Source organism: Microtus ochrogaster, chromosome 19 (genome assembly GCF_000317375.1).
Source record: "Microtus ochrogaster isolate Prairie Vole_2 chromosome 19, MicOch1.0, whole genome shotgun sequence".
Lineage (NCBI taxonomy): Eukaryota > Metazoa > Chordata > Mammalia > Rodentia > Cricetidae > Microtus > Microtus ochrogaster.
In genome coordinates, this window is record NC_022021.1 from 23288251 (window position 1) to 23304740 (window position 16490).

Below are 16490 nucleotides of genomic sequence, written 5' to 3' on the forward strand. Positions count from 1 at the left end.
CCTCTTTATGGTTCTTTATAGTTGATGTTGGTAATTCTGGATCTCTCCTGATGCTCTTAGCTTTCTTGTTTTCTGTTGTAGAATCCTTGCTTCCTCTTTTTGGTAGCACCTCACACTGTAGCCCAGACTGGCTTGAGCTTGTGGTCTTCTTGCATCGGCCTCCCAAACATTTTGAGTACAGCTTTCGCTTATATTGCTTCCATCTTGGTCTCTTTTCTCTAGTGTATGTAAAAGTTTTTCTGCTACTTTATTTGATTAAATTTTAATTTCAATATTTTTGTATCTAATATCTCTCAATGGTTCATTTGCAATTTCTTGTTATTGACTTATTGAAAATACTTAATTCATTATAGTTGTTCTCATTGGTTGAATGTTATTGGGTTTTCTTTAGTCTTTGTAAGTCTGTTTGGTGAGGTTTTGTTTCAGAATATAGCTGAAATGGTAGGAAATTCTTTGTTTACTTTTGCACTTCATTTTCCAAGATGGATTGATTCCTTCTCTTGCTCTGCCCAGCAGCTGTCGGTGGCTGGGGTGGAAGCGGGTGCCCGTGGGCTCCATGGGGGCTATCTGCTTCCTCCCACCAGTGTGCTTCGGCCAGCTGTCAGCCATTGCCTTTGGTCCTCTGCTTCCTATGTTGGAGTTGTGAACACTCTGGATGTCACTCCAGTATGTGAAGGTCACCTGTACTGTGTCACACCCAGCTTTAGTTCAGTGCTGTCCTGCCAGGCCCTCCTAATGCCAGACCTGACGTCATCTCACTTCATTTTAATGTTGCGGTATGCTTGGTCCTCTCTGTCACCTCTCCCCCTCCTCCTCCTTTCCTTCCTTCTCTCCTCTGACAGCCTCCCTTTTATTTAGTCACTTGTGTGGTTTGGGCTCAAGTTGCCATCTTCAGGTTGTAAAAATGGAGAGATGGCTCAGTGGTGAAGAACACCCACTGCTCTTTCAGAGGACCTGGATTTGATGTCCAAAACAACTGCTTGGACTCCAGAGAATCCAGCAGCTTCTTCCAGGTTCCATAGGCCACACACACACACACATGTGCGCACATCACACACACACACACACACACACACACACACACACACACACTCGTGCACATCGTGCACACACACATTCATGCACATCACACACACATTCACAGGTGCACATCACGCATGCATACACACATACACTTGTGCACATCACCCACACACGTGCACATCACACGCACACACACACATTTGTGCACATCACACACACATTCACTCATGCACATTGCACGCACACACACATTTGTGCACATCACACACATTCACTCGTGCACACACACATTTGTGCACCTCCCACACACGCATTCACTCGTGCACATCACTCGAGTGCGCGCGCGCACACACACACATAAATAAAAGTTATACAAAGATCTTTTTCAAAAGTGGAAATGTGTTTTCTTCTTGTCCTGGCCCACACTTCTGCAGTTGTGGTCCACTCCGACTGCAGTGCCCCTTCTATAACTGTACAGCGAATTCATTCTTTCCATTGAGCCATTGCCTTTGCTGTACACCCTCCACCCCAGTGTGTGGTCCCTTCTCTGTTCCTATGGCAACTCTGTATTCCTTTATTTTAATGTTCACTGTGTTTCAAATGTTTGCAGTCACATCCACCTTGGTCAGTTGGCCATGGAGTCTTTCAGCTTTCTCTCCCTCTTGGTAGTAGGTAATAGTTTTCAATGAATGAAATAGGTTTATAAATAATCTAAATGAAGAAAATAATTTTCTTTAAAATCATGGAATGAATTGACTAAAGATGTGATTGCATGTTAATTATAGAGCTAAATCTGGCTGCTCACTCAAGGACTGTATTGCTCCCCTCCACTTCATCCCCCACAACACATTTCACTCAGCTGGGTAACTTCGCTAATTCTCTTGGGGGGTCTTGTTGGAGCTTATTCAGCAAAGCAGTCCTATCTCTTTCAGTGTGTGTCTGTGTGTACATACATGCATGTGTTTGTTTGAGACTGGGTTTGTTAGAGACATACATGCATTAGTTTGTTTGAGATAGGGCTTGCTATGTAGCTTAGCCTTATCTTGAATTTTCTAACCTCATATTTCAGCTTCTAAAAGGCAGGGATTGGCACAATTGTGTTTGACCCTATTACCTTCCTTCCTTTCTTTCTTTCTTTCTTTCTTTCTTTCTTTCTTCTTTCTCCTTTCCTTCCTTCCTTCATTTCTTTCTTCTTCCTTCCTTCCTTCCTTTTTTTGTGACAAACTTGGCAATGTGGCTATCATTGTACTTGGTTCTGAAAACATTTTGGACTCTTTGTTTGTGTCTTTGTTTTGTAGACCATTCTGATCTTGAACTCATTATCTAAACAAGAATGACATTGAATTTATAATCCTCCTGCCTTCACCTCACCATTCCTGGGGTTACAGGTGTATGCCACATTTTAAGGATTAATATGCACTTTTAACCACCAAGCTATATCCTCAACACAAATCTTTGGGTTTCAGTACACAGTGAAAATACTTCACAATGGCCCTAGGATGCATTCATAATTATAAATTTCAGGAGATGGCATCATACTTTTCAAGTTATCTTCCCCTGCCCCGCCACACAAGTTATTTTTATTGCTCCGAAAGCTTCATATGTTGCTCTGCTAGAATTTTTAAAAAGAATTTCTAAAACTTTCAAACAATGACAACATTGTAAAGAGCACCCTATCCTCAATGCCACTACTTTGAAAAAAATGCCATTTATTTGGATGCAAAATTATGTTGGTTTTTTTACAAGAACAAATAGACACTTTATGATAATATCTTAAGACGTGTGTGTGTGTGTGTGTGTGTGTGTGTGTGTGTGTGTGTGTGTGTTGGGGACAGCAATAAAGAGAGTACTAACTCTGATTCCCAGAGCTACTGTAGCCATGAGGCAGGAGGATCATTGTGAATTCAGGGCCAACCTGGTCTACATAGTGTGGTCCACGACAACCAGAGCTATATGAGATCCTTTCTCAAAATAGACAAAAACATGAATGTTATTTTGGATCCTCTTAAGTTAACTAAAATTGTTTGGTGTAGGGAAATACAGGACTGGCTCAGAAGAGAATCTAGAGTATCTCAATTAGGAAAGAAATCCTTTGGGATCCAGAAAACATGTAACTAACCAACTGATAGCTGCCTACATGACAGTTTCCCTTTTTTCTGAGTGAGTGGAAGAATATGTCTATGTGATGTGGAAAACAGGTAGACTGCATGCTACTGGCTTCAAATAAAAATTACTTTCCCTCAGAGTTGGATTGTTAACCATTCTTGAACATCAGGTTCACTGTCCTCTTGAGACTCTGACAACTTCATAACGAGATCTGCCTACACATCCCTTTAAGCCACAGAGGAGACCTTTGTAGATGTAAGAAGGCCTCTGTCTTCAGGAAAATCAAGGCACTGTTCACAAAGGTCTTGTAAAGAATGAGAAGTTTCTCAAGGCAGCCTAAATGCTACATAGACAGCTTGCTACAAACTGAAACAGTCTTAGAAAAAGTACACTCAGACTAGAATGTATGGCAGTTTAAGAAGCCTGGCTTAACAATGTTTCTAATTGCTGTATTTTGGAAACTGGTAATCTCTGTTCAAACTTTTTTATTCTGCTTTTGGATATGCCACATTTATGTTTATGTATCAGGCTAAGCCAATGACATTTTTCTGTGTTTTCCTTCTCTGCTCTCCAAGGCTAAGATACTTAGCAGATTTGAGCTGCAGTTTCCTTCTCTGTAAAATTCAGATAAAAGTACATGGTTTCTGAACTTTATTGTATTTCCTTCCTTCCTTCCTTCCTTCCTTCCTTCCTTCCTTCCTTCCTTCCTTCCTTCCTTCCTTATTTATTTTCTTGAGACAGAGTGTCCATGTGTAACTGTCCTGGAACTCACTATGTAGACTAGGTTGGTCTCAGACTCACAGAGATCCCCGTGACTCAGCCTCCTGAGTGCTGGGACTAAAGGTTCCTTGGTTTCTGAATTTTAAAATGATATAACTTAGTTGGTAAAGGTGTTTGCTGCCAAGACTGAGAACCTGAGTTCAATCCCTGGAACCCACATGGTGGAGGGAGAGAAGTGACTATAGAAAATGATCTTCTGGCCTCACTCGTATGTGGTGGCCAACAACCCATACACGCACACACATGCTTCCTTTGTGCACAGGAACTGGGAAACACTTGTGTGCTGCCCAGGGGAATGGCTCAGATGCACTTTCCTGTCTCTTCCACTCACTGCCTCAGTTGTGGTCTTGTTGGCTGCTGCCACACACAGTGTCCTTCAGGTGTCTCCACAGGGAGGAGCTGCCTTGCCCAAGGCAATCTCCTCTCCAAGAATGCAGTCCTCATCTAATTACACAGTAGGGGTAGGACACAGGCTCAGCTACCTTCCTTCAAGTGGGAAAAACTCTTCCAGAGAACTTGAAGGATCTAATGAGATCTAAAGTACAACTTATGGAAGTCTTTCCAGTACTCAGACCTGTTTTTCTCACTCCTGAGAAGAGCTGTTCCTAGAGCCTCTGTGCTGGCTACTTTGGTCAGCTTGATAGAAGATACAGTCATCCAAGAGGAGGGACTAAGAAAATGATGGGGCTGTAGGCAAGCCTGTAGGGCGTTTACTTAACTAATGATTGACAGGTGAGGGCCCAGCCCTTTGTGGATGGTGCCATCCCTTGGAAGACGGCCCTGGCTTCTATAAAAAAGCAGACCGAGTGTAGACAGAGGCTGCTTGTTCATTTCCTGGCTGTCTGAACCCAAAATAACCACACAGAAACTCTATTAATTAAAGCACTGCTTGGCATATTACCTTAGCCTTCTTATTAACTAACTCTTACATCTTGAATGAACCCATTTCTATTATATTCTACCATGAGGCTCATGGTTTACTGGTAAGGTTCTGGGGGTCTGTCTCCTTTAGTGACTGCATGGCATCTCCATGGCATCTCCCTGACTCCACCTTCTTTCTTCCTTTATCTGCTTGGAATTCCCATCTTACTCTATTCTGCCCCACTATAGGCCAAAGCAGCTTCATCTATTAACCAATAAAAGCAGCACATATACAGAAGAACTTCCCACACCAACTGAGGGCTCTAAAGATAATTCAGAGGTTAAGGGCACTGGCTGCTCTTCCGGAAGTTCTGAGTTCAATTCTCAGCAACTACATGGTGGCTCGCAACCATCTATAATGAGATCTTGTGCCCTTTTCCAGCATGCAGCCGTAGCAACATGTAGGCAGAACACTGTATACATAGTAAATAAATAAATCTTAAAAAAAAAAGCAGACTGAGCAAGCTAGGGGGAGCAAGCCAGTTAGCAGGTCCTCTTCATGGCCTCTGCATCAGCTCCTGCCTCCAGGTTCCTGCCCTGTTTGAGTTCCTGTTTTGATTTCTTTTCATGAACTGTTTTACAGAAGGGTGAATGAATTAAACACTTTCCTCTGCAAGTTGTTTATAGTCATGGTGTTTCATCACTATAACTAACTAGGACCGTCACCAAACAATGCCACCTGTACCATTCTCCATCTTAGATTGTACTTCCCAGGGACACCAACTGGTAAACAACATGCCTTTCTCGATCACATTGAATATGGTGTATCTGATGTTTATCCCTGAGACAGAGCAAAGCTGGAGCTGAATATATATTTGGGGCCGTAGGAAGAGTGTAAAGATGCCATAAGTCACACTTTTTCTGTTGTAAACACAGAGATCCTAAAAAGTTTGCTTTCTTATTAATAATAAATACTTTTTAGTCTTTAAATTTTGATTTGATTTGATTTGATTACTAAGGAAGAATGTTTTAGGGGCTGGGGAGAAGGCTCAGCAGGTAAGAGCACTGGCTACCCTTCCAGAGGACCTGGACTCCTTTCCCAGCACCTACGCCGTGGCTCCTCACCATCCGTAATTCTAGTTCCAGTGATCCAGTGTGTCTTCTGACCTCTGCTGGTACCTGACACTTACATGGAACTCAGATTTCATGCAGGCAAAACACCCAGACATAGAATAAAAATAAATATTCAGATAGAATGTTTCAGAATTAAATGATAGCATTAAGAATGCATTTGATACTGGTGGTGGCTCACACCTTTCATCCCAGCACTTGGGAGGCAGAGGCAGGTGGACCTCTGTGAGTTGAGGCTGGCCTGGTTTACAGAGCGAGTTCCAAGACAATCAGGACTGTTACACACACACACACACACAAAATGCATATGATATGAAATTTATGAGGCAGTAGAAGTTTGGCGGCCTACAACTTTAAAATTCATGTTAATTGGGAATTCTATTAAAATAAAAGTATAAGATTTAATCAAAGTTGGTAACCTACTTAACAGGAAATTTATGACGGAAGAAGACCCAGTCCTCTGTTGTCATGATGGTTATGTTTGCTCTAACGGGCTAGTGATGTGATGTTGTGGTTGTGTAACTACATTGGGTCAGTTGTCGCTGGCTGGTTGACAGCCACTCACAAACTTCTGAAGCACTTGTTCTCCTCACGGCCAGTGCTGGTTCATCTAAGGACTTTTCCCCACACTTACACTATTTATTGAGAGTCTAGTATATAGTGAATCTATCCATTAATGGTCGTACTGCCCTTTTTTCCGTTTAATTTAAAAGCTCTCTGTTTTTGCATTCCTGTCCTCAGAAGAATTACCTTGTACATGCCCCCTGTGTACCTCAGACCGAGGGAGCTGTGTTAGTACTACAGAAGGGATCCAACTTGCCAAAGAACTGGGAGCTACCTACCTGGAGCTGCAGAGCCTTGATGACTTCTACATCGGAAAGTATTTCGGAGGAGTGGTAAGTGGAGAGCCTGTGAGCTCCTGTGCAGGCTGCTGCTGAGCTACGTTCCAGGGCATCAATGAGTGCTTCCATTTCATAAGCATCATTTGCTTTAACCTTGAGAAACACAATAAGTGGTAAGTGGCATAGGCTTAATCAGTGTAAAATTATAAAATTCTCTATCCAAAGGAAACATTTTTAATCATCTGTTAAGATTTTTAGAATCTTTCAAAATGGGTCCTTGTGTATGTCAAAATCACATGTTCTAATACAAACCTACACAAGTTTATAGTAATCTTGTTAGTGTGTCTGTGTGTGTCTCCATGCACATACATGCACCCCTATGTCTGCATGTGGGCATGGGTACATACTTACATGTGAAGGCCAGAGGACACTGCTTCCCTTTTTTAGGTACAGGGATGCTCACTGACCTAGCACATGCCAAATAAGCTAGGCTGGCTGGTTAGTGTCACCCAGAGGTCCCCGTGCTTCGCCATGTGCAGCATTGTGGGGGACACGTGCCGTGTGTAGAAGCCAGCGGTCATTCAGAGGTCACTTTTGAGTGTTGCTTAAGGTGCCATCCACTTCTCTTTGTGAGCCAAGGTCTCGGTGGGCTGCAGCTCACCAGTGGCAAAGTTAGCTAGCCAATGAGCCCCAGACAAAACAAGTCAATCCTTCTAAATATATATTTTTAATATTAAAATTGTTTGCACATGTTTGTTAGTATTTGCAGATGTGATCTGGAATACAAATCGTCATGTCAGATATAATTGTGTTGGACTTAATTCTGCTTTGATTCATGTTTCAGTTGGAGTATTTTATGATTCAAGCCTTAAATCAGAAGACAAGTGAAAAAATGAGGAAAAGGAAAATGACCAACTCCTCTCACGGAATTAGACCGCCTCAACTTGAACAGCCAGGTGTGCAGACCTTAGGACATTCCTCATAGATCAATCCGAGCATGCTCAGGGCCGTTTGACATTCCCAGTGAACCTGGGACAAGGGCCAGGACTTTCTTAACTGACACTAGAGCAGGTGGTAGTGAAACCACACTGCTGAGAAAGTGCTGACATCAAGTTTGATCCTATAGATTCTTAGCATGTGGCAGAAAGGCACCGTTGAGATAAAAGACTGACAGGTAGCTACAAAGGGCTATGCCAGTCTTAACTGGGTGCTGTGCAAAAAGTCATCTAAAAGGCAATCTTGGGACACTTGTTGAAATATGAACTGAAAGCAAGATGAGGTTGTAGGTTTATTGTTAATTTTCTCACCTATCATGATTACTAAGTCAGTGTTCTAACAGTAGTCTGATGCCTGCAACATCAGCTGGTGTGTGCGTGTACCTGTGTCTGTGCCTTTGTGTCTAGTGATAAAGCAGGATGACAGAGTTAATTACTGCAGGATGAATGAAAGAATGTGTGTGTGCACTGTCATTTGTGCTACAGAATGTAAATATAAAAACAAAATCACACTCATCAAAACATTTTACATGGTTTATGATATAATCATGGAATCTGTTGTTTGTCTTTGATATTATTTCTAAAAATAATAGATACTTGATATCATAGAATCATGACTATAGTTTTCTATCACTTTTGTTTTGGTTTGGTTTTTGAGACAGGGTTTTTCTGTATAGCAGTCCTGGCTGTCCTGGAACTCACTTTGTAGACCATGCTGGCGCCCAACTTACTTAGATTCGCCTGCCTCTGCCACGTAAGTGCTGAGGTTAAAGGTGTGCCACCACTGCCCAGCTAACTACAGTTTATTATGATAATTTATTGTGTTTTATGAAGACATGGAAAAGATGGGTTTGAAAGCCTCAAATACAAAGAAATGATGATGAGATGCACATTGTATAAATAACCAGTGTGTATTCCATAAATGTGAGAAATTCCTATTTGTCAAAAAGAAAAAGCACCTTTAAGTAGGCATCGGAGAACTAGCTGTTGAATCAATGTAGATGCCAACCAAGGGAACACAAGTTAGAACTAAGGAATTGCTTCCAGTTTCAGATAAGGTTCAGATAAGGTCTGATGTGGTAAATTCTGGGGCCTAAATACCTTCAAGGCGAAAAGAACAAATAGTGGAGACAGCTAATTGTTCTCACTGATCCAAAGGAGAGAACCAAACACCCAACACTGACACTGATAGAAACTCCCCAAGTTGCTTCTTTGGGGATCTGGGTAATATAGTATATCAGGTCCCCAGCAGTGTGTGGGCAGCAGAGATAGCCTATGTATTTACAAGACTGTTTCATGTGTCTTTTAGTTTAGATAACCGTGAGCCGAGCTCTAAATAAAACAGGACGCAGCGTGACTGCCCGCAGGTGTAATTGGGGTGGAATGCTTCTAAGGATTAGCACTGGGCTTTGGGACTTAGCATTTGGGGTCCTGTGAGGTAGGGTGGCCTGGGGTGCACCACAGGGAACCTGGTCCTCAAAGCTGCTTATCAGGGTCCCAGACCCAGCTCCCAAGCCTCGTCCATATAAACCATTCCTATTGCTGAAGGAGTTGACTCACTTGCTTGGGGTGCCATGCATGGGCAGTCTTTCCCTTACATCCCTCTGCTAAGGTTTGTCAACAAGGTCAGGTTTTCTGGGGAGGACATGAGCTGAGGATATATATTCTGGGCTCATGGAAAGCTCTCTCTTCAGCAAGATCAAACTAGTCATGGGAAATCTAAGGGCATGTTCTGTGTAAGAGCCCATGGATTGCAGTCACCAACATGGCTGAGGTATATTAAGTGAAGAGCCACTGGCTTTTTGGTGAGGAAGATCATTTCACTAGAAGAAGAAAAAAAAAAGACAGGGATCAAAGTAAAATTGTTAGGATGATGTCAGACAATAGAGTAGTTAGAGTCATTGCAATTTATGAAGGCATGGGAATTTGCTGGTGTTAAGTGGTCCCCCTTGGCCTCCACTCCTCATCAGATGCTGAAGATTTGAGAGTAAGCTCTTCAGAACTTAGTTGAATTTTTTTTTTAATCAGAAGAATGCTGACTCCCAGCCCCCATACTAAAGGCCTGTACCTGGGAGAGTGTTTGTTTTGAGCCACAAAAATAATGAGAAATGTTACTTTATTGCTCAAGTCATTAGGTTTTTATCTTCAATACAAAATGAAATGTCGTATTCATGTGCGTTCTGTAAAATTTGCTTCGGTAATCCCTGGTGGACTAGTTCATGTGCTCTTAGGTTAAACTGTACAAAATCAGTGATTTGTAGATTTAAGCAAATGGGCAAGTATTGGTTCTTTGCAGGATCCCATCTCTGGGCCTGTAGACATAAAAATAGGTTATTATCTTCATTTTCCCTCGGAAACAGAAAAGATGCCTGTCTTGAAAGCCGAAGCATCGCACTACCACTCCGACTTGAACAACTTGCTGTCCTGCTGCCAGTGTGTGGACGTGGTGTTTTACCACCCGGAAGTGACGGGCGTCGCGCAGGCCCACAAGATTGTTCTCTGCGCTGTGAGCCACGTTTTCATGCTGCTGTTCAATGTGAAGAGCCCTACTGACATTCAGGATCCCAGCATCGTCCGGATGACCCGGGACCTCTTCGCCATCAACAGAGATGCTGTGCGTCCAGGTGCTAGCCAGGAATCTCCCAGCAACCCGCCGCTGCGAGTCGTCGTGAAGGATGCGATCTTCTGCTCGTGTTTGTCCGATATTCTGCGCTTCATTTATTCAGGTACCTTGGCCAACTCTTCCAGGCCCTTCTGCTCTCTCAAGCTCCCTGGAAGTCTGTGAGAGTCTGGGTTAATTTTACATTTATCTTAGCCCCTGACATCTGAGGTGATACTTATACATGAAATGTAGTATTTATATGTAGAAATTAGTTCAAGTTTTTTGTCTTTTTGACAAATTTATTTGCCTTAATGGCAAAATCACATAGCATACATTTGCTATTTTAGCCCTTTTTAAGTGTACAATCCAATGATAGCAGATGCATTTATATAATACAGTTATTTCCATTATCTCTGCATTTCTTTATTTTAAAAATTGAAAGTATGTCCCCATTAAATTGTGGCAAGCCCCGGGCAGCCGCTGCACTCTGTGGTTTTGACTACTCTGTGTGCCTCGGATGGTTTATTTCATTTGCCATATATTCGGGGTCATGCAGGTTGTCACTTAGTCATGTTTAATGCATTGGAAAGAGCACAGCAGTTGTTAGAAACAGAATTCCCACATAACATAGCACTTCGCTTCTGGGTATATACCTAAGTGACTGAAGGCAGGCGTCAAAGAAGAGCTGTACAGCCGTGCTCATGAAAGCATTGTACACCGTGGGTAAAATGCTGACTTTGACCCAAATGTCAGCAAGGGATTAATGAGCAAACTGAAAATGGGATATGTATGTAGTGAAAAATTATTCAACCCAAAGAAACTAGGTGGTTAAAATTTAACTATGTTTTTTTTTGTTTTTTTTTGTTTTTTTTTTTTTTCAAGACAGGGTTTCTCTGTAGCTTTGGTGCCTGTCCTGGAACTAGCTCTTGTAGACCAGGCTGGCCTCGAACTCCCAGAGATTCGCCTGCCTCTGCCTCCCAAGTGCTGGGATTAAAGGCGTGCGCCACCACCGCCCGGCACTATGTTTTTTAAAAGAATTGCTGTAGTTGAGTTTTGCTGGAAAAGTGAGAATAATATGGTCGTGCTTAGGGAATAGTGATTTGGGAAATTCACAAGTGCGGCCCCATAGGGCCTACTGTTTTCAGTGTGGGAGATTAACAGTGTGTTTCAGCGGCCTTGGAGAGCAGGTTCAAGTAGCTGGAGCCATCAAGTTCATGATTTCTTCTAGGTCTACAAATTTTAGTGTTTAAACTTGGATCTCACAGCTCAGAATTTAATACTAAGTCTAAAACAGTTAAGATGTTTACATGTTAAGAAAAATGGTTGTAATGACATGTCTAAGCAACACTGACGGAGGTGTTTGACTTTCCAATGAGTATACTGTTGAAATTCTATGAATTATTCAGCAGCCTTCCCATAACATCCATTTGATCCTGGAAGGCACATGAGCACTCTGAGTTATTTATGCCTTCTTTAATACAGTAGCTGTAAAACAGGTCCAGTACCCAGAGACTGAACCTGCTGACCATTCTCCTAGGATGCTTTGTACACTGTAAAGTCAGCTCAATAGAGATGGGAGAATGCAGGCCAGTGGACAAATGGCAAAGAGAAGAAAAGGTTCTCTGTGTACTCCTACCCTGCCAGCTACCTAGGACAGCTTTCTGAATGGGGGAATTCCCTCAGAGCCTACTGCAAAGAGGTTTTATTTGCCTTATGTTTGCTCTGGTAAACATGCAGTCCTTATGTGCTGTCTTCTGGGGACCAGGGGTCCTTTCCTAGGACATGGATCACAGAGGAGAAGATGGGGCCAGCAGGGCTTGGGGGAATTGTTGCTGCGGTTTCTGGAAGCTATGATGCTATTCTTTGTGTGCTCGGGCTGGCCTTTCGAAGCCTCACGTGTGGTTGGGATGGAGGGAGCTTGAAGTAGAGTGGGAAAGACAGGAATTCAGTGGGGAAGCTCCATCAGGGAGGCCAGCATTGAGACCTTTCCTCATCTAGACAGGTCAGAGGTCACCCGAGTGTCCAGATTCTGGTGGTGTGACTGGGGTGGAGTGCAGCGTGAGCTTTGTTTCCCAGCAGGTGTTTGATACTGGGCTTGGGCCACAGCTCGTGAAACGGGGCTTAGATTTCAGTTGAGAGACTGGGCCGGGAGCAAGGAAATGGGGTGCTTAGGCACAGCAGAGGCTATGCAATGTCAGGAAAGTGAGCTCCTTGGCCAGCTCAGAGCTTCTCCACTTCTGCACTGCTACTCTGGTCTCCTGTGTCTCAGGCAGGCACGAGATAGGGTGGTTTGACCTTGGGCTGAGGTAGAAGCAGCCTGATGCAGGTGGGGATGGAAGAATAGCTGGATCTGCAAGTTCTTATCAATCATTCTTTAATTATGTACAAATGATAAATCTGAACTGAGCAAAAGGAAGCCTAAGTTCTGTTTTAGAAGATGCTAAAGCCACCATTGCACAGTTCCTTAAAATGTATTTTCGCTACAAGAAAAACAAACAAACACAGATGCCATTGCCCAGACAAAATATCTGAGTATCACTCTTGTTTGTTTTCTCTGTTAGGTTCTCATTTGTTAATAGATTAGTGCTTTAAAAAATATTAATTTTTGGCAGGGCGGTGGTGGCACATGCCTTTAATCCCAGCACTTGGGAGGCAGAGGCAGGCGTGAGTTTGAGGCCAGCCTGGTCTACAAGAGCTAGTTCCAGGATAGGCACCAAAGCTACAGAGAAACACACACACACACACACACACACACACACACACACACACACACACATATATATATGTACACAAAGTGAAACAAAAAATCTTAAAGGTACATGTATCATAGGATCTTCAATAAGGCCTGGAAGATCTGAGACATTTTCAAGCCTCTTCACAGAGCTCAGGTTTCCAGACCCACTGCATAGTGGTTTCTTCACAGTCCACAGGTCACAGCATTTGTCAGGGACATTGGAGGACAGCCGTGGTTTGTGTATGGCAATGGGGCTGCTAAGCAAGGGCAGAACTCCATGGCACAGCTTGCATAAACAGGGGCTCAAAAGCTACAATAAACTTGTCTTCTGCCCTTTAAAAAATAGTCAACCAGACCACAAAGGTTCTTTCTAAATGATGCCAGACTTGCTTTTTGCCTCTGGGAATTGGGCTATGTAGATGTTTTGGCTTGGTCTTAGAAGTCACTATTTCAAAGTCCGGTTAGCATTTTATACTCACATATGAGCCTTCAGTCTGTTTTCCTCTTAAAAAGTTTTGAATAACTTTTTAGATACTTCCGATGCGTAAAAAGTGTTAACGTTTGGTAAGTAATGCCTGCGGACCAGGGCTAACGGCAGAATGAGAGCCGCAGTTTCTGTGTTCGGGGAGTTACCCTGAAGCACAGCATACGCTTGTAGCATTCTTACAATACTTTACAATAGTTTGACTTGAAAATTCCTAAGTCACGTGATCTTGAATGGTTAGAAATTGAAATATTTGTAAGAGACTCGAGAATGCAGTTTTGAGGTGGACCTAAGGTGACCTAGAATTCCGCATGCAGGTGAGCAGGTGGGCGAGCCTTCGGGTTCACTTTGCCTGGGGTTCTCTCCAGTGCTCGCAATTCTGCGCATGCTCTTTCCTGTGCAACAGAAAACAGCGTAGGGTACCTGAATGCGCTGTGCTCTTTAACAGACTACGTAAACTGCTGAGGGACTTGAGAAATTATCCTTGGGAAACCGCAGTGAACAGTGCAAGATGAGAAGCTGCTACAGGTCCAGCCTCATGGCACCGTGCCTGTTGTTGGCAATGCTGAATCCCTGGATCCTGAAAACTTTGTTCAGGGGTGGATCTCATCTTAAACATCGTCACCGCGGAAAGGAAGGCCTAGTCTCAGGATGGCTGTTTTATTGGCAGTTAGGGTGTCAAAGATAAGGTGATTAGTATTTCTAGCTACGAAAGCAGCCTCCTCGCTTGTGTGACCTTAGGAATTTGTCTTGGTTTCTGGCTCTCGCCGAGTCTGTTTTCGACCAGCGGAGCGGCCCCTCAGGTTTGCCCGTTATTCAGATTACTCGATGCTTGCTTGCTTTCAGGTAGTCCTGTGAATGGAGGTAGTGTGTAGATGTTCTTTGGTTAACATCATTTTACTATTATTAGCTCGATGTAAGGTTTACTCCACAATATTAAAAGTTAGTACCGATATTGTAACTGTGTATAGATATTGTAACTTCAGTATAGTGAGGGTAGACAAAGAAAGCTATGCCTGCTGTAGGCTGTGTGCCACTATCTGGGTGTTGATAATGTCTGGGATTTTAATTTTTTATTTTCTAGTATTTTTTATTGATATTTATTGAGCTCTACATTTTTCTCTGCTCCCCTCCCTGCCTCTCCCCTTCCCCCACTTCAATCCTCCCTCAAGGTCCCCATGCTCCCAATTTACTCAGGAGATCTTGTCTTTTTATACTTTCTACTTCCCATGTAGATTAGATCTATGTAAGTCTCTGTTAGTGTCCTCATTGTTGTCTAAGTTCTCTGGGATTGTGGTTTGTAGGCTGGCTGAAATTTTTAAAGTAAGAATGCGCTCAACAGTAGCACTCAGAGTACAGTAGAGCTCTGGGGGGTTTAAAAGACGACAGTGTCTGGAACCCTAGCTCCAGAAAGTCTAACAAACTCTTCTTATTCAGGACAGTATGATGCCCAGCTAGGATGGAGGCGCAGTCTGGGCTCCATTGGTTTCTAAGGCATTTGATAGTCCTGGCATTTTTGTTCCTTCTTTTATATATGAGAATTATTGCTCAGGGGTTAGGGAGGTGGCAGAAAAGTTAGCTACAGATTCAGTGGAAAAACCTCTTCTCTCTGTAGTCAGTCCAGGCTATTAGCGGGTGGGCATGGGCCTAGCGTATAGCCCTCTGAGGCATTGGTGTCAGGATCACCCATGCCTGAGCTAGTTACTAAGCAGAGTGTCAGCTGTCTTGTGATGCTCTGAGCCTGCTGCAGCCCCAGCTTTGCTCTGTGTAGTGTCTTGCTGTGCGGTCTCTAGCAACACAAACACCTCTGTCTGCAAGTCCCAGAGGACACTGCCCAGCACTGGCAGAGGACACTCAGAGCCTGGTGTCAGCAGCCAAGAGACTAAGAGGCTGTGAGAAGAAAACTGTGTTCAGAAGCACCAAGATTTAGCAAGGACAGGAAAGAATGAACCTTCCAAATACAGGGAAAAACTTTTTGGCATCCTCTTCCTGTAGTATCAATGACTAGGGATTCGCACTACACAATCACCTTTGAATACAGGGGTCCTGACATTTTTATACAGATCTTTTGTCTTATGTGTGCATGGGAGGTTTTTTGGAAAGATGATCCAAAGAATTTGTAAGACTGTGGGAAGGCTATGTGTGACCAGTAAAAATCACTGATATAAAAAGAGAGAGATGAAAGGGTGAAAATGTGAAATGCCCCGGAACTGGAGTGAGAGAGAGAAGAGGCGAGAGTGCTCAGGATGCTGACACACCTGGACAGGAGAGACGGCTTGGTGGTGAAGGGCACTTCCAGAAGACCTAGGTTCCATTCCCAGGACCCACGTGATGGCTAGCAATGGACTAACTACAGTTCTAGGGGATCTAACACCCTCATTTTGTTTCTTCAAGCACTGCACACATGTAATTCACTTACAAACATGTAGTCAAATATTCATACACATAAAAATAAACCAATCTTTTTTTAAAAAAATTAAGAAACAAGTTCCAGGGACCCTGAGCTTCAGGGTTTGAGAGCCTATGGGTCAGGATCTTCGAGTCAGGTTTAGTTCTCACTGGCAGAAGTTGACTAATCTCATTGGATTAAAATGTGAGTTATATGCCTTGCTCAGTCCTCAGTCTCAATCATGAGGGCATCTGCAGGGATGCACCAGGGCGAGATTAGGAGCAGATGCCAAAGGGTCCTGATCACCCCCAGACAGGCGGGATGACTTCCTTGCAGTCACCCAAGTGTTAATGGCAGATCAAGCTGGAAGGTGGACCTCCTTACCTGCATGTCTGTGGTATATTGTTTTAATTGATTTTTAGGAGTTTGACAGCCTGTAAGTCATGGAAGGGTGAAAGTGATCCCTTATGTGATGGGTGAATTAGAATGGCCTCCATAGGCTCATATATTTGAATGCATAGTCACCAGGGAGTGGAAATGTTT

The 16490-nt window shown here is 43.2% G+C and overlaps 1 protein-coding gene and 1 non-coding gene across 3 annotated transcripts in view; one reads left to right on the plus strand and one right to left on the minus strand.

Moving 5' to 3' along the window:
* Rhobtb3 (Rho related BTB domain containing 3) overlaps nucleotides 1-16490 on the plus strand; it is a 55295-nt gene that overhangs the window by 10724 nt on the left and 28081 nt on the right. The window contains exons 4-6 of one of the 2 annotated variants that reach the window (XM_013349634.2): nucleotides 6646-6797; nucleotides 7588-7699; nucleotides 10099-10464. In XM_013349634.2, the coding sequence (XP_013205088.1) occupies nucleotides 6646-6797; nucleotides 7588-7699; nucleotides 10099-10464 (630 nt within the window). Of the gene's footprint in view, nucleotides 1-6642; nucleotides 6798-7587; nucleotides 7700-10098; nucleotides 10465-16490 lie in introns of both variants that reach the window. The other variant, XM_005356557.3, reaches the window with a different exon arrangement.
* Nucleotides 15466-15601, minus strand: LOC113457191. The gene has a single exon (XR_003377816.1). It is a non-coding gene; the product is annotated as a small nucleolar RNA SNORA71 (small nucleolar RNA).